This window comes from Lithobates pipiens, unplaced genomic scaffold (genome assembly GCF_037356315.1).
Source record: "Lithobates pipiens isolate NorthernLeopardFrog02 unplaced genomic scaffold, aLitPip1_a1.2 Scaffold_13, whole genome shotgun sequence".
NCBI classification, from domain to species: domain Eukaryota; kingdom Metazoa; phylum Chordata; class Amphibia; order Anura; family Ranidae; genus Lithobates; species Lithobates pipiens.
In genome coordinates this window covers 259286421-259301409 of record NW_027507718.1, presented here as the reverse complement: position 1 = coordinate 259301409, position 14989 = coordinate 259286421, and the positions used below count along the sequence as shown (strand labels likewise).

The window sequence follows — 14989 nt, the reverse complement described above, 5'->3', positions numbered from 1 at the left end:
TATCTTTTGACACGTTTTATTTTCATTGCACCTGATCACTTATGATGAACTAAGAGAAACAGCGCAACCTATGGCTATATAAATTGAAGTCCTTGGCAGGGATACTGTGATTCCAATACCTTAGATGGACTACTTGCAGCTTTAAACTACTGTATTGAACTTGCGAATCATGAGGACAAATAAGCTAAAGAAATACAAATATACATGGAAATATTGCAATTTTTGTCTTCCTGTCTGTTTGTATCCAGGAGGATATATGGTGTACCTGTGGGGACATGTCCTTGTCCAGTTTTGATCATTGGAAGTCTATATACCTTATTTACATAAAAATTAATCAAATGAAACTCAAAGCCATTAAATAGAATTGCTGATTGGTTGACTTTGGACCTGGCCCTTTACATGAACTAACAAAAGAAAAGATTAAAAACTGTATTTGCTGCATAACTTTCTCTTTATTGTACTGATCTCTTGCATTTACAGAACCAGGTGGCCAGAGGATATAAATCTTAATTTGCATCTATCTTTTTTTTATTTTCTTGAATATAAGTTACATTTCACTGATCAGTAAAAGTAAGCATTAAAATAGCTCTTACCTTGCTGGACAAATGATCCATACACAAACCACATGGAGTTGTAAAGTGTTGTAGAAGTCATAGATCCCATCGGCAAGCGTGGAGGATTAAGCCAGTTCAATAGATAGACAAGAAGCCCCACTAACAACACAGTTCCAGCAATGCAGGCCCACAGAGATAAGTCAAATGGTGCTAAGCAGGCAAACATATCCACTGTTTTCTCTGCTTTTTTTAGCAGTACTCCCACTGAGTAATCCATATAACGTGTGGTGAAGTCTACTACATTCTCTCTGTCAGGTGTGATAGTCAAGGCAGAAATACCCATGTCGGCTCTCTGTAAAACAGAATGAAAATATAAGAAAAATTAACGGGACTCTAAACATATTCAAAAATGTTGCAGTACTTTTCAGCCATGTCAATTTACATTTATATATGTAATACCAATATCATAGATAGCAGCAACAAAAACAAATATTGATAATTATCATGTCATAGTTTGTACAATGATTGATTTTACACCCTAATGTATAATTCATATAAATACATGCAGCTATGGCAGATGGCTACCTAAAGCACAAATAAAAATTGTTTCAGTAAAACGTCAAAGAATCTCTTTTTCAAAATGTAAACTTCCCATTAAAGATGTCTTGGTATGGTAAATACTTAACTCTTCACTGCTAAATTCTGCTGTACTGCTGATAAATTCTCCACTGAAGTCTCTTTAGAAACAAATGTCTGGGAGTATTGATTTCCTGGTTACCCGCTGTGCTCAGTGGATCCTCTCATCAACCATTATGTCACTACTGGGTTTAGTTGACATTACCTTTGTATACTCTATCAAATCTGTATACAGATTTTTTATTATATTTGAATATGTTAACCTAATTTCCTCATAGGCATAGTGTCCCAACCTAAACAAAGTCCAATTTTCTTTTTTAAAGTAACAACAAGTGATCGAGTCACTGCATTTTGGGAGAACAGAGACTCCCCCTTCTTCAGGGCTGTTGCTGTATGCTAATGGTGAATGGGGAAGGATCTCAAACCAGTATGTCTGTGACACCAACATCGGAATGGTTGCTGTGTTTGCAACACAGAGATACTCTATGGCTTGATCACTTGTCACATCTATGAAATGTCATTGTACCAAGAAACTGTTAAATCACAATACCCATCACTTCCAGTAAAGCAAACCTAAGGTGCAAAAAATATATTTGGATGCATGCATTTTTGGTGCAGTTTAAGTACTCGAGTGCCTGTAATGCCTGGATTTCCTAATATGCAGATTCCTAAAGCATAGTACCACTGCTCTGCCCCCTCTCACACCCTAGGCCCTCTTATTTGCCTGTTACTGTGATGGACAGTTTCAACCATTCAAACCCTAGCAATACCCAAATTTTAGGTCACCAGGAACTTCTAGATGCCCGATGGTGGGTGGATTTAAAATAAAAATAGACTTGAATTTCAGGCAATTTGTTGTGCTCAATTTATGTATACAATGCTGGACCAGGTAAACACTTAAGTCAATTGTTATAACTTATATCAATATACTTTTTTCAGCCATATACGTATTACTGTAAAATTAGCAGTATATTTTAATATTTTACAATAAGATCCCAATAGCAAATAAACTAGCTCTATTTGGGTTGGTGGCAGTGGTTTTGCTGGAGGAGGGATAGCTGTTACCCTCAATAGAATGATGGTATTGCAGGGGTTTTCATGCATAAAAATGAAAGTAAGAGCAGTATACTAAAGGTTGCATTGTTAGATATGAATCTACTACAAATATGTATGCTTTGAAGTATTACCATCTACATAAATGTAAAGCAATCCTGTCATGTGCAGACCAAAAAAACTTTAGATGTATATACAGTCTGACTGGCTCCTAGTACTGGATTGGCTTCTAGTACCACTGTTCAAAAATGCACAGGAGGCTAATATCCACACAGGATCAGGTATTTAGAATGAGAGCTGTTAAAATAATGTTTTTACTGAATACATAACAGAATCAAAATGGAACTAAACCCAACCAACAAATTCTCATATAAGCTTCAACATGTTAATATAATTTCAGGAATTTTTAACTACTTCAGTATGAGCCTAAATATCCCCTTTCATTACTAGGTCATTTTTCAGCTTTCAGTGCTTGCTGTAATAGTTTGTCTGTCTGACAATTACTCGAACATGCAATACTGTACCCAAATTATTTAAAATATTTTTTTTTGAGTTTCTTGTGGTGGCATTTAATAACCACTGGGTCTTTTATTTATTTTTTTACTCTATTAAGGAAAAAAAATTGCAAGCATTCAAAAAAAAGTTTTTCCTTACTTTCTGTTTTAAATCATAAAAAATAAAAGCACCGGTACAGCTTTAAAACTCAAAAATAACGACTTTTTGAAAAGTAGATAACTCAAGGTAATCTAACTTTAGGACATGTTTTTGCATGTTAAGAAACATGCTGATATTGTAGCAGAACTTGTTAATCACTTCAGCCCCAGAAGGATTTACCCCCTTCCTGACCAGAGCACTTTTTGCTATTCTGCACTGCGTTGCTTTAACTGACAATTGCATGATCACGTGACATTGTACCCAAACAAGATTAATGTCCTTTTTTCCCCACAAACAGAGCCTTCTTTTGGTGGTATTTGATTGCCTGTAGTTTTTATTTTTTGCACTATAAACAAAAAATGGCAACAATTTTGAAAAAAACACAATATTTTGTACTTTTTGCTATAATAAATATGCAAATTTTTTTTTAAAAAAGCTATTTTTTTCTCAGTTTAGGCTGATATGTATTCTTCTACATATTTTTGGTAAACAAAAATTGCAATAAATGTATATTGATTGGTTGATAGATTTGTAAAATTTTTATTATTATTTTTTTATAGGGGTTAACTGTGTTCCCTAGCAGGTGATTCTAACTGAAGGGGGAGGGGACTGACTAGAGGAAGTGATGGATTGTGGTTCCTAGCTAATAAGAGCATACAATCTTTCACGCCTGTCAGAACAGAACAGGGAAGTGTATGTTTACGATCTGATCACGATCACTCGTGGCCGATGGTAATCATGACCATGAGCATCAGCACCCCCACTGTGCAGCGGGTGTGCTTCTGGAGGCGCACACTCGCCTGCTATCTCGACCCCACGAGCCGACGTATATCTACGGCGGCTCGTGCAAGGGACCTGCAGCAGTATAACTGCGGTGGCTGGTCGGGAAGCGGTTAATGTTGCACAAGATACATTTCATCATTATTGTATAAGTCATACACAGAGGGAGAAGGAGGTGCAGGGGTTATTGTACAAGTCACATACAATAGAATGATGGGGACAAGGGGGTTCATTTGCAGGATAAGGGAGGTAAAGGGTTAATATGCATAATATAAAGACAGCATGCAGATGAGATCTATAGGAGAGAAGAGGAGTGAAACTGTTATACAAAAAAATATTTCAAATCAGTTCAAACCACCTCACCAGGAATCTACTGCTGCTGGTCCCTTTTTTTTAATGAAATGTTCATTCATAAACACTACTTTCTCCCTTTTTTCTATTGTGACAGAAGGAGAGAGTTTTCTAATGTGAATACTAGTCTGTTTACATTTGTTATCTTTTTTTTTTTATAATTCCGAATATATTAAACAACTTTTTTTCACTTATTACAATCAACATTTATAAAATGTGTCTCTAATATACAAAACCAAGAGATGAAAATCATCCTCTCTTGCCCTTTAAATATATGTCAGCCTCGGTGGTTGGCTCCCCCATTGCCTCCCATCCCTACCCTCCCCCCCCCCAGAGTGGGAGAGACGGAGAGGGGGGAAAAAAATATGATCTTTCTTTCTTTCCCTCCCCCCTTCCTTCTTTTTTACAGTTACCCATAAATCTGTGCAATTTAACCACATAAGCCCCGGACCAATTTTCAGCCAAAGGACCAAGCCCTTTTTGTGATTCGGGACTGCGCTGCTTTAACTGACAAATGCGCGGCCGTGCGACGTGGCTCCCAAACAAAATTGGTGTCCTTTTTCTCCCACAAATAGAGCTTTCTTTTGGTGGTATTTGATCACCTCCGTGGTTTTTATTTTTTGCGCTATAAACAAAAATAGAGTAACAATTTGAAAAAAATTCAACATTTTTTACTTTTTGCTATAATAAATATCCCCAAAAAATATATAATTTTTTTTCCCTCAGTTTAGGCCGATACGTATTCTTCTACATATTTCTGGTAAAAAATTTGCAATTAGTGATTATTGATTGGTTTGCGCAAAAGTTACAGCGTTTACAAAATAAGGGATAGTTTTATAGCATTTTTATTAATATTTTTTTACTAGTAATGGCAGCGATCAGCAAGTTGTATTGTGACTGCGACATTATGGCAGACACATTGGACATTTTTGACACATTTTTGGGACCATTGTCATTTATACAGAAATCAGTGCTATTTAAATGCACTGATATAATATTCCGGGCAGACTAGGTATTATGTAGCCTCCCTGGTTGTATTCCCGAGTCTTTGAGTACCATAAGCGGCATTCCGAAGCCAGACTCTGGATCCCATCACAGGATCCCTGCTAGCGTTTTTTACGTTCAAAAAGTAAAAAACACAGTATAGATACAGTATACTGTAATCGTACAAATTACAGTACTGTATCAAATAATTACACATCCCATTTGTCCCTAGTGGTTTGTCCAGTGTCCTGCATACAGGTTTATATTATAAATACTGTTCTTTATGCCTGGAGACTGGAGATTGTCCATAGCAACCAAAAAATGTTAGTTTACATCAAAAGTGCCTTTAGACCAGCTAGAAAACAGCGATAATAAATTAGAATCACTCGCAGAATTGACCGATAGTAATTAGTGGGGAAATTCATCATCAAACACTAAAAGTAATGACAGCGACAATTCTGTAACTCATATTTCAGTGTTTTTGATTGGATTACATTATTGAATAATTTTTATTTTTATTATTATTATTATATTATTTGTTATAATAATTTATAGTTATTTATTATATTATATTATAATTTATGATTTTGTTTTTCAAATTTTATCATACCCGGGATGTCTATTAGACTCTTGTTTGGACGGATTTAAGTGAATTATTTCTAAGAATTACAGGCCTACAATATAAAATGCCAAAGTTCCATGCAAAATAATGGTACCGCTTTCAGCACCTAAAATCTGAAATAATCATACCGCCAGGGAGGTTAAGAGGTATTAACACAGTGATAAACACAGAAGTAAGGTACTTTAATCACTATAATCTGAAAGTTAAAGAGATTGTTAAAGAGGAAGTAAACCCTTCCAAACAACTTGGACCTATAGGTAAGCCTAGATTAAGGCTTACCTGTAGGTCCAAGCAATATCTCCTAAACCTATATGGTTTAGGAGATATTTGCCTGAAAGTGGGCACCGCTGTCTACGGCGCATGCGCCGTAGACAGCGGCGCGCAGGCGCACTAAATGTGGCAAATCCAAGAATGGATTTGCCTAATTTGTCGACTCCCGTGCGCATGCGCGGGAGTGACGTCATCGCGGCTTCGCCGCATGGCAGCGGCGGAGCTGCGAGACGCGACTCCCGTGCGCATGCGCGGGAGTGACGTCATCGCGGCTGCGCCGCTGTGATTCGTCGGAGCTGCGAGACGCCACCAGCAACACGGACTACAGGGGACAGCGGCGACTTCGCTGGCTCCTGTGTCAGGTAAGTGACACATAATGAGCTACTATGCGATGCATAGTAGTCCATTATGCTTTACCTTTGCAGGGAAAAAAAGAGGAAGTAAACCCATCAGGGTTTACTTCCTCTTTAACTAAAAAAGTTAACAGCAGCTAAATCAATACCTACAAACTCAATGTCTATGTGGAGTCTACAGTAGTAAACTTAGTAGTAAAAAAACAAACATAAAAAAAAAAAAAACATTCACACTAGTGTGGTGACTGGCATTTTTTTGCACTGGAAGAACACCAGTCATTGCTAAGAAACACAGAAAACAATTATTTTCTATGTGTCCTATTCACACTGCAACACAGCCCAGAGCTGTACTGCATTGATCTGTAATAAAATGCAGACATGCATTCATGGGATTGCAGGATCGCATGTCACTGTACAGTAACACAGCCTACTTCACTGCTCAACAGAGACATGAATAAAATATCACTTTTATGCACTTCAAATAAGGTTCATTGGAAGAACAAAAAATTAACCGTGTGAGTCACACACCACACCTCCCCCTACCACTGACCCACTGTAGCGGGAACGGACAGCTACCGCTGTGGTTTTATTGTGCGGAAGCTTTCCATTTAATATGAATGAACCCTAAACTACAACAGTTCCAAGTTTTTCTCTAAATGTAAGTAGAATAATATGCAATTGAAAATAATGGCCTTAAACACAACCCACTTACCCTTAAAGGCGTTGTAAAGGCAGAAGCAGATGTTTTTTTTTTCTTAATGCCTTCTATGTATTAAGAAAAAAAAATGTGTATAACAGCCTCCCTAGCACCTCCTAATTACTTACCTGAGCCCCATCTCTCTTCAGTGATGTCTACCAGTGTCTAAGCTGTCCAGGACACTCATCATGATTGGCTGAGGCACAGCAGCAGCGCCACTGGCTCACACGGCTGTCAATCAAAGTCAGCCAGCAAATCACGGGAGAGAGGGGCTTTGACTCGGCTTGGGTGCCCCCATAGAGAGCTGCTTACTGTGGGGGGCACTTGATAGAAGGGAGGGACCAGGAGCAGCAAAGAGGGAACCTGAGAAAAGGAGGATCGGGGCTGCTCTGTGCAAAATCAACTGCACAAAGGAGATAAGTATAATGTGTGTTATTTAAAAAACAAAAAACAAAAAAAAAACAAGCCTTTACAATCACTTTAAAAGGCAATTTAATTGTATAAACAACTATAAAAGTACCATGGTTGCACTACACATATCGCTGTAAACAGAGTGCAAGCGATGAGGGGCCAGTTCATACTGGCCACACAGTAAACCACGGTGGTTTAGTGTGCAGGAAGTTTTCCATTACAGCTGCAGTTGTGGGGGGTGGTGTGATGCATGTTTTACACATCATTCATGTCATTACACAGCAGTATAATGCTTTGCGCTGCTGTACAGAGAAAGCAGTGTCTTCCTGTCCAGCATGTTTGCATTTTATCGCAGTTTACTACACTGCAGCTCCAAGCTGCATTGCAGTGTGAACAAGGCACGTGCAAAATACAATTGTTTTCCATGTGTCCTAGTGGTGACTGGCATTATTTCAGTGCAAACAAATGCTGTTTACCACACTGTATGGGAATAATCACTAATTCTATAGACATCATTCATGGTTAGCTCTAAACTGTCTGTAAGAGCTCCTAAAGTGACAATTTTAGATACCAATATCTGTTGTCATTTCATTTTGTGCTTCTGTGCACTGATTTAACTTTAGTGTATTTTTTACTGAGCATTTGCAAATGATAAACATGTGTGCTAATATCATGTGACATAAAAATTGGAACTATAACCATTTTATTCTCCAGGGTCTAAGCTTTCAGAAAATATATGCTGTTTGTGGGTTTTAACCACTTCAGCCCCAGAGGATTTTACCCCCTTCCTGACCAGAGCACTTTTTGTGATTCAGCATTTTTTTTTTTGTGATTCGCTTTAACTGACAATTGCGCGGTCATACGACATTGTACCCAATCAAAATTGACGTTCTTTTTTCCCACAAATATTTTTCTTTTGGTGGTATTTGATCGCCTCTGCAGTTTTTATTTTTTGTGCTATAAACAAAAAAAGAGCGACAATTTTGAAAAAAGCGCCATATTTTTTACTTTTTTACTATAATAAATATCCCCCAAAAATATATTTAAAAACATTTTTTTCCTCAGTTTAGCCGGATATGTATTCTTCCATATATTTTTGGTAAAAAAATCACAATAAGCGTATATTGATTGGTTTGCGCAAAATGTATAGCGTCTACAAAATAGGGGATAGTTTTATGGCATCTAAAAAACTAATGTATTAGTAATGGCGGTGATCTGCGATTTTTAATGAGACTGCAACATTGAGGTGGACACATCGAACATTTTCGACACTATTTTGGGAACATTGTCATTTATACAGCGATCAATGCTATAAAAATGCATTGATTACTGTGTAAATGACACTGACAGTGAAGGGGTTAACCACTAGGGGCAGTGAAGGTGTTAAGTGTGTCATAGGGAGTGATTCTAACTGTTAGGGGGCTGGGCTTTAACACTCGATGACAGAGAGCTGTGACCTCTGTTCTGTCACTAGGCAAAATGGGAAAATGCTTTGTTCTTCCTCTCCGGTGGACATCGAGCCCGCGTGACCTGCAGTCATGCTCATGGAGACCGCGGTGGGTGCGCCCCTGTGACACCACCTCTTAAAGGGGACATACCATATGCCCTTTTGCCTACCAGCATCATTTTGCCAATGTATATTGGCGTGCGCTGATCGGCAAGCAGTTAAAGTGTTACTAAACCCAGTAATATGAAAATAGTTGCACCCCCCCCCCCCACCGTGCCCACAGCTTCTAAATCTTATTTTTACATTAAAATACTGCCACTATGTACCTTCTTGACTGATCTGTATACCGCGGTCATATGATAAACTGCAGAGTCTGACCGAGTGTTGAGTGTTCAGGTAGGAAGAAATTTCCACTATAGCCTGTGTCCTCATGCTGTTATGGGAGGCAGATCATCCATCAATCAATATGTGACATCTAAGGATGAGCCGAACACCCCCCTGTTCGGTTCGCACCAGAACCTGCGAACAGACCTAAACTTCGTATGAACATTAGAACCCTATTAAAGTCTATGGGACTCGAACGTTCACAATCTAAAGTGCTAATTTTAAAGGCTAATGTGCAAGTTACTGTCCTAAAAAGTGTTTGGGGACCTGGGTCCTGCCCCAGCGGACATGGATCAATGGAAAAAAAGTTTTAAAAACTGCAGTTTTTTCAGGAGCAGTGATTTTAATAATCATTAAAGTGAAACAATAAAAGTGTAATATTCCTTTAAATTTCGTACCTGGGGGGTGTCTATTGTATGCCTGTGAAGGGGCGCATGTTTCCCGTGCTTAGAACTGTCCCTGCACAAAGTGTCATTTCGCAAAGGAAAAAAAGTATTTTAAAATCACTTTCCATTGTTGGCTCCCGTAATACAGAGAACACTCAATGAGTGTTCTCTGTATTAGCCGACAATTCATTCATTGATAAAAAATAAAAAAAAGTAAAAAAATAAAAGTGTGGGGGTTCCCTAAATTCAATTACCAGGCCCTTCAGGTCTGGTATGGATATTAAGGGGAACTCCGTGTCAAATTTTAAAAAAAAATTGGCGTGGGGCCCCCCTAAATATCCATACCAGACCCGCTATGGATATTAAGGGGAACCCTGCATCAATTTTTTTTTAAAAATGACGTGGGGGGTCCCCCTAAAAAATCCATACCAGACCCTTTATCCAAGCACGCAACCTGGAAGGCCACAAGAAAAGAGGGGGGGACGAGTGAGCCCCCCCTGACCCGTACCAGGCCACATGCCCTCAACATTGGGAGGATGCTTTGGGGGTCTGTGACCATCAAAGCACCACAAGGGCCTCATCCCCACAACCCTGGCCGGTGGTGGTGGGGGTCTGCGGGCGGGGGGCTTATCAGAATCTGGAAGCCCCCTTTAACAAGGGGACCCTCAGATCCTGCCCCTCTGTTTGAAATGGTAAGGGGGTACAAAAGTACCCCTACCATTTCACAAAGTAAAAAGGTAATAAGACAAACACACTTTTGAAAAATTCCTTTATTAAAAATAAAAAAAATAAAAAAAAGATTCCAGCGGTGGTAATCCACTCTTGCTATCCAGTGATGAATGATCATCTATCCGGGGTCCAGCGATGGCTGATCTGATCCAGCAAGGGGTGATTTTCAGTCCAGCGCTGTCCATACATGCATCCGTCTTCTGTCTCCACTGCGGGGATCCCAGCGCTGACGTTTCTTATATTAGGAGGGCGGGGCCATCTTTGACCTGACCCCGCCCCCTCTGACACTGGTGAGGGAAGCCATGGTGTTCCCCAGTGACGTATGGGTGACCCCGCCCCCCTCTGATGTAACTTTTGCGCAAACCAATCAATATACGCTTATACGCCTATTAGGACACCATTTGTATTTGGGTACAGCATTGCACAACCATGCAATTGTCAGTTAAAGCAAGGCAGTGCCATACCCTTATCCTGAAGCTGAAGAGGTTAAGATAAAAAAAAAAAAATCTTCAGTTTTTAGAACCACTTTAACTCCTGCTCCAGTGATAACTCAAAAATATTGGATTTATTAAAATTTCTTCTAATAAAAACAATAATCACCATGGTAAAAAGAGTGGGTGATTCCCCCCAGTGGGGACATGGGCAGCAAATAAATCCTTCCATATATTATACATTTTAAATTGATCAGAAAGTAGTACAGTTTTGCTCAGTAATTTATTCGTTTGCTAACTCATTGTACGCCTGAATTATTCTGATAATTTTTAGACAGCCAGTTAATTTCCAAATCAGTGAATCGTATGTTTATGGGTGCTTTAAATCGAAATATCCACAAATTATATTTTCCAGTTCTCTCCCATTGTTCCATCTCATTGTAAGCTGTACAATGAGCTTATTACTTATGCTTGACCAAAGCTCAAATTTTTTTCAGCTTGTTTTTGTGTTAAAATCTTTACAGCTGGCTAGGCAGTGGTAATCGTCTTTCTAATTTTCTGAACATTTTCTGTCTTAAAAATAACCTCAAAAACACAAGGAAGAAGAAAATGGAATTTAGAATGAAAAAACTATTGGTTTCTATGGGACTTACATATAAACAAAATGCTGTCAGTAGATATCACTGAATGTTCAAGCAGATATTTATCATGAAAATATCAAGAAGTAGGAATCTAATTACACGGACTGCTTACTAATGGCAATTGGAATTTAAGCATGAAACAAGCTACTATTGCCAATTAAATAACTATTTAAAATGCTACTGCCAAATTCTGAAATTACCTGGAAAACATGAACTTGTCTAATAATTGCATTAGGATTAAACTCTGAGATTTCTCTTATGCCAGCTTAGTGTTCAGTCAGAAATATTAGCACATCTTTAGTTGATACCCCAAAGTTAAGAGTCTTATTAATGATAATGCGCATTTCATGAAAATCAACTATGTTCTCGTAAATAAGTGAATAACACCATGGATTCCTAAAATATGTGGCTAAAAACGAATAACAGCAAATAAAATAAGTGGTCACTAAAATTAAAGGTTGCTGCTCTCAAAAGTGCATGTGCCTTTAAATATGTGGTCAAGAAGAGAACGCTACCTTGTGCTATGCTAATACATCATAAACACAAAATAAATCATAACGAATTCATATAAATGGTTGGTAACAACATAAATGATGTCCATAAATTCAAATAAATAATAAAAAAAGTTTGCGTGCTTAAAACGTTTTTGGCGTGGAAGTCAGTGCTGGGACAGCGTGGTATAAGAGGGAGTGTGTGAGCAGAGGACCGGACCCCCCAGCCCCGATAGTGGCAGCATGGCAGATGGACCCCCCGGACCGGACGAGATCCCCTCACGACCGAGAGCGGCAGCAGGTAACCTGGGGACCTACTGTAGATCTGGACATTGTGGTGCAGGAGCGGGTGTACTGAGAACAGTAATCACCCCACAGATGCAGACAGAGGAGGCAGAAGGACATCCAGCGGGACCAGAAGATGGAAGGCTCACAGGGAGAGGCAGCGGGTAAGTGAGGTGCAGGCCAGAGGAGACAGTTTGAGAGACCGATTAGGGAAGCAGCGGCACTGAAGGTGACTGACTGCTAGTGTCAGATTACAAAAGGAGGCTGTGTAGAGTGACACAGAGTCACAAACTACCAAGACTGACTGACAGTGTATGTGAGTACCTGAGTATTGTGAGTACCTGAGTATTGTGAGTACCTGAGTATTGTATGTACCTGAGTATTGTATGTACCTGAGTATTGTGTGTACCTGAGTATTGTCTGTACCTGAGTACTGGGAGTACCTGAGTATTGGGAGTACCTGAGTATTGGGAGTACCTGAGTATTGTGTGTATCTGTGTATTGTGTGTAGCACCGACCCTCGAACGAGCTGCTGGTTTAATTGGGCTTACCGTTACCTTCTTCTCCCCGATTTTGTGTCTAGGGGTTCCCGTGATAGATGGCCCAGTAACTTTAGAGACTGACGACAGATCCGCATAAAGGGATTTTTATTTGCAAAATGTAGACAACGAACAGTCTCTTAAGATAGGATCAGAGGGTTAGGAAGGAAGTTCAGGTACTCTTAGTGTCAAAGTCAATAATGAAGGATTAGTTTACTTTGACTAAATCCAGAGAATAGCCATTCACAACTGGATGTTCACTCAAGTTGGATAGTCCCTCTCTCACAAGGCCTAGCAGCCAACAAGGCGCTTTACTCAGGAACAAGTCTCTGCCACAGACGTTGTTGTAGAACATACAGGAATACGTCTCTGCCACAGACTATGTTGTAGAACATTCAGGAAACTAAAACTTGTGGAACACTCGTGTGATACCTGGATCTTTCAGCCAGCTTGGCGATACCCACGAGACTGGATTCACTTAGGTACTTCAGCCCCACCAGGCTCTTGCTAAGAAGCCAACCCGTACGTGGCCTTATTCTTTTGTTTCCTTGCCTCTGGCTAGCCAGCCCTGAGACAACAAGTTGGGTGGATCAGCACCCAAGGCCATAGCCTTCCTGGGGGCTGGTCAGGAGGGCCAGGACCATGGAGTCAAAACATACTTCTGGACCGGAACCCCAAACCACGTGACATGTGCATCTTAAGTACCCTCTCCCAGAAAGCACAGCAAGAGTGACACTCCTACTGGGCGGGCTCCGAGAGAGAGTAACCTTAAAGCACCCAACCAGACTGTGGTTCCATGCCTGCCAGAGGAGACAGTGCCCCCTGTGGCCAGGCTGAATATCCTATAGTCCAGTTAGACTGATGCTGAGGTCCAAATTTAGAACAATTTTACCCAAACCAAACTGCACTTCAGGTGTAACCTTAACTTTAAAAAAACATGGCGCGTGCTCTTCAGGAGCCGGTGCTACATGTGTGTACCTATGTATTGTGAGTGCATGTGGGCAGTGAATGCACGTGGACTGCGAGTGTACGTGGGCTGCAGGTGCACGTGGACTGCGAGTGCACATGGGCTGCGAGTGTATGTGGACTGTGAGTACATGTGCGCTGTGAGTACCTGTGTATTGTATTGTCGAGTACCAGTGTATTGTTGAGTATTAGTGTCAGGAAGCTAGTTGTTAATTAATTTGGACAGAGTATAATCCCCAATCCTCATTAAATTAGTAGGTACAATGCCCAATGGGTGTGGAGATGCGACTTGGTGTACATCTTGCGGCATGTATGCCTTCCTTGATCATCTGATTGAGGGCGAATACTGTTGTGCAAAATGTAAGCACATTGTTTTCCTGGAAGGTTCTTAATCTATGGAAGCAACTGTCAGCACTGAGAAGGCCCTCCATACTAAATGAGAGGCAGGAACATACCTGGCAGGGGCCAACACAGAGGCGGGTGAAGACAAAGAGGTATAGGCACTAGAAAAGAGTAGATGGGTGACAGGAAGGTTAGAGGGGAAAGCACACTTCATTGAGTGGCACTGGTGAAACCAGTCAGGGACCAGCACTGCTGAAGCTGAGGGACTCCCCTAGTTGCCAGGGAAAGAACTGTTCCAGTGAGAGTGGGGGGAGGAGAGAAGGGAAAGGAAAGACAGATTCTGGTGGTAGGGGACTCAATTCTTAGGCCGTGTACACACGGGCGGACTGTATGGCCTACTTAGTCCGTCGAAACACATTTCAGCGGACAGTCCACTCGTGTGTGGGCTTCAGCGGACTTTTTCAGCGTGCAGTCTGGCGTACTAAGTATTTCGGATTTTTCGAAATTCTGTCCGTCATACTTTGGTTTCAGCGGACAATCCGCTCGTGAGTAGGCTAGTTCGACGGACTAAGAATGGCGCATGCTCAGAAAGGATTTACACGGCGGAAGGGTGCATTGCTGTGTATTGGACTTCCTATTTCTAGTCCCGTCGTACGTGCTGTACACGTCATCGCGCAAGCTTTCGACGGACTGTTTGTGCATCCGTGTGTGGTCAAGTCCGTTCATTCGAAAGTATGACGGACTGTCCGTCAGATTGTATGACAGACTAAGTAGGCCATACAGTCCGCCCGTGTGTACGCGGCTTTAGAAGGACAGAGAGGGCAATCTGTGACAAAGACCTGAAGCGCCGAACTGTATGCTGTCTACCGGGCGCTCGGGTTCAGCACATCACAAATCTGGTGGACGGATTTCTGGCAGGGGCTGGGGAAGACCCGGCTGTCATGGTGCATGTTGGCACCAATGACAAAGTCAGAGGCAGGTGG

General features: G+C 40.7%; 1 protein-coding gene across 1 annotated transcript in view; it reads right to left on the bottom strand.

Annotated features, from left to right (window-relative positions):
- The window catches only part of GRID2 (glutamate ionotropic receptor delta type subunit 2), a 1483303-nt gene that overhangs the window by 277124 nt on the left and 1191190 nt on the right, over window positions 1-14989 (bottom strand). Inside the window, exon 11 of the mRNA XM_077476559.1 lies at window positions 594-906. Within this exon, the coding sequence (XP_077332685.1) occupies window positions 594-906 (313 nt within the window). The remainder of the gene's footprint in view (window positions 1-593; window positions 907-14989) is intronic.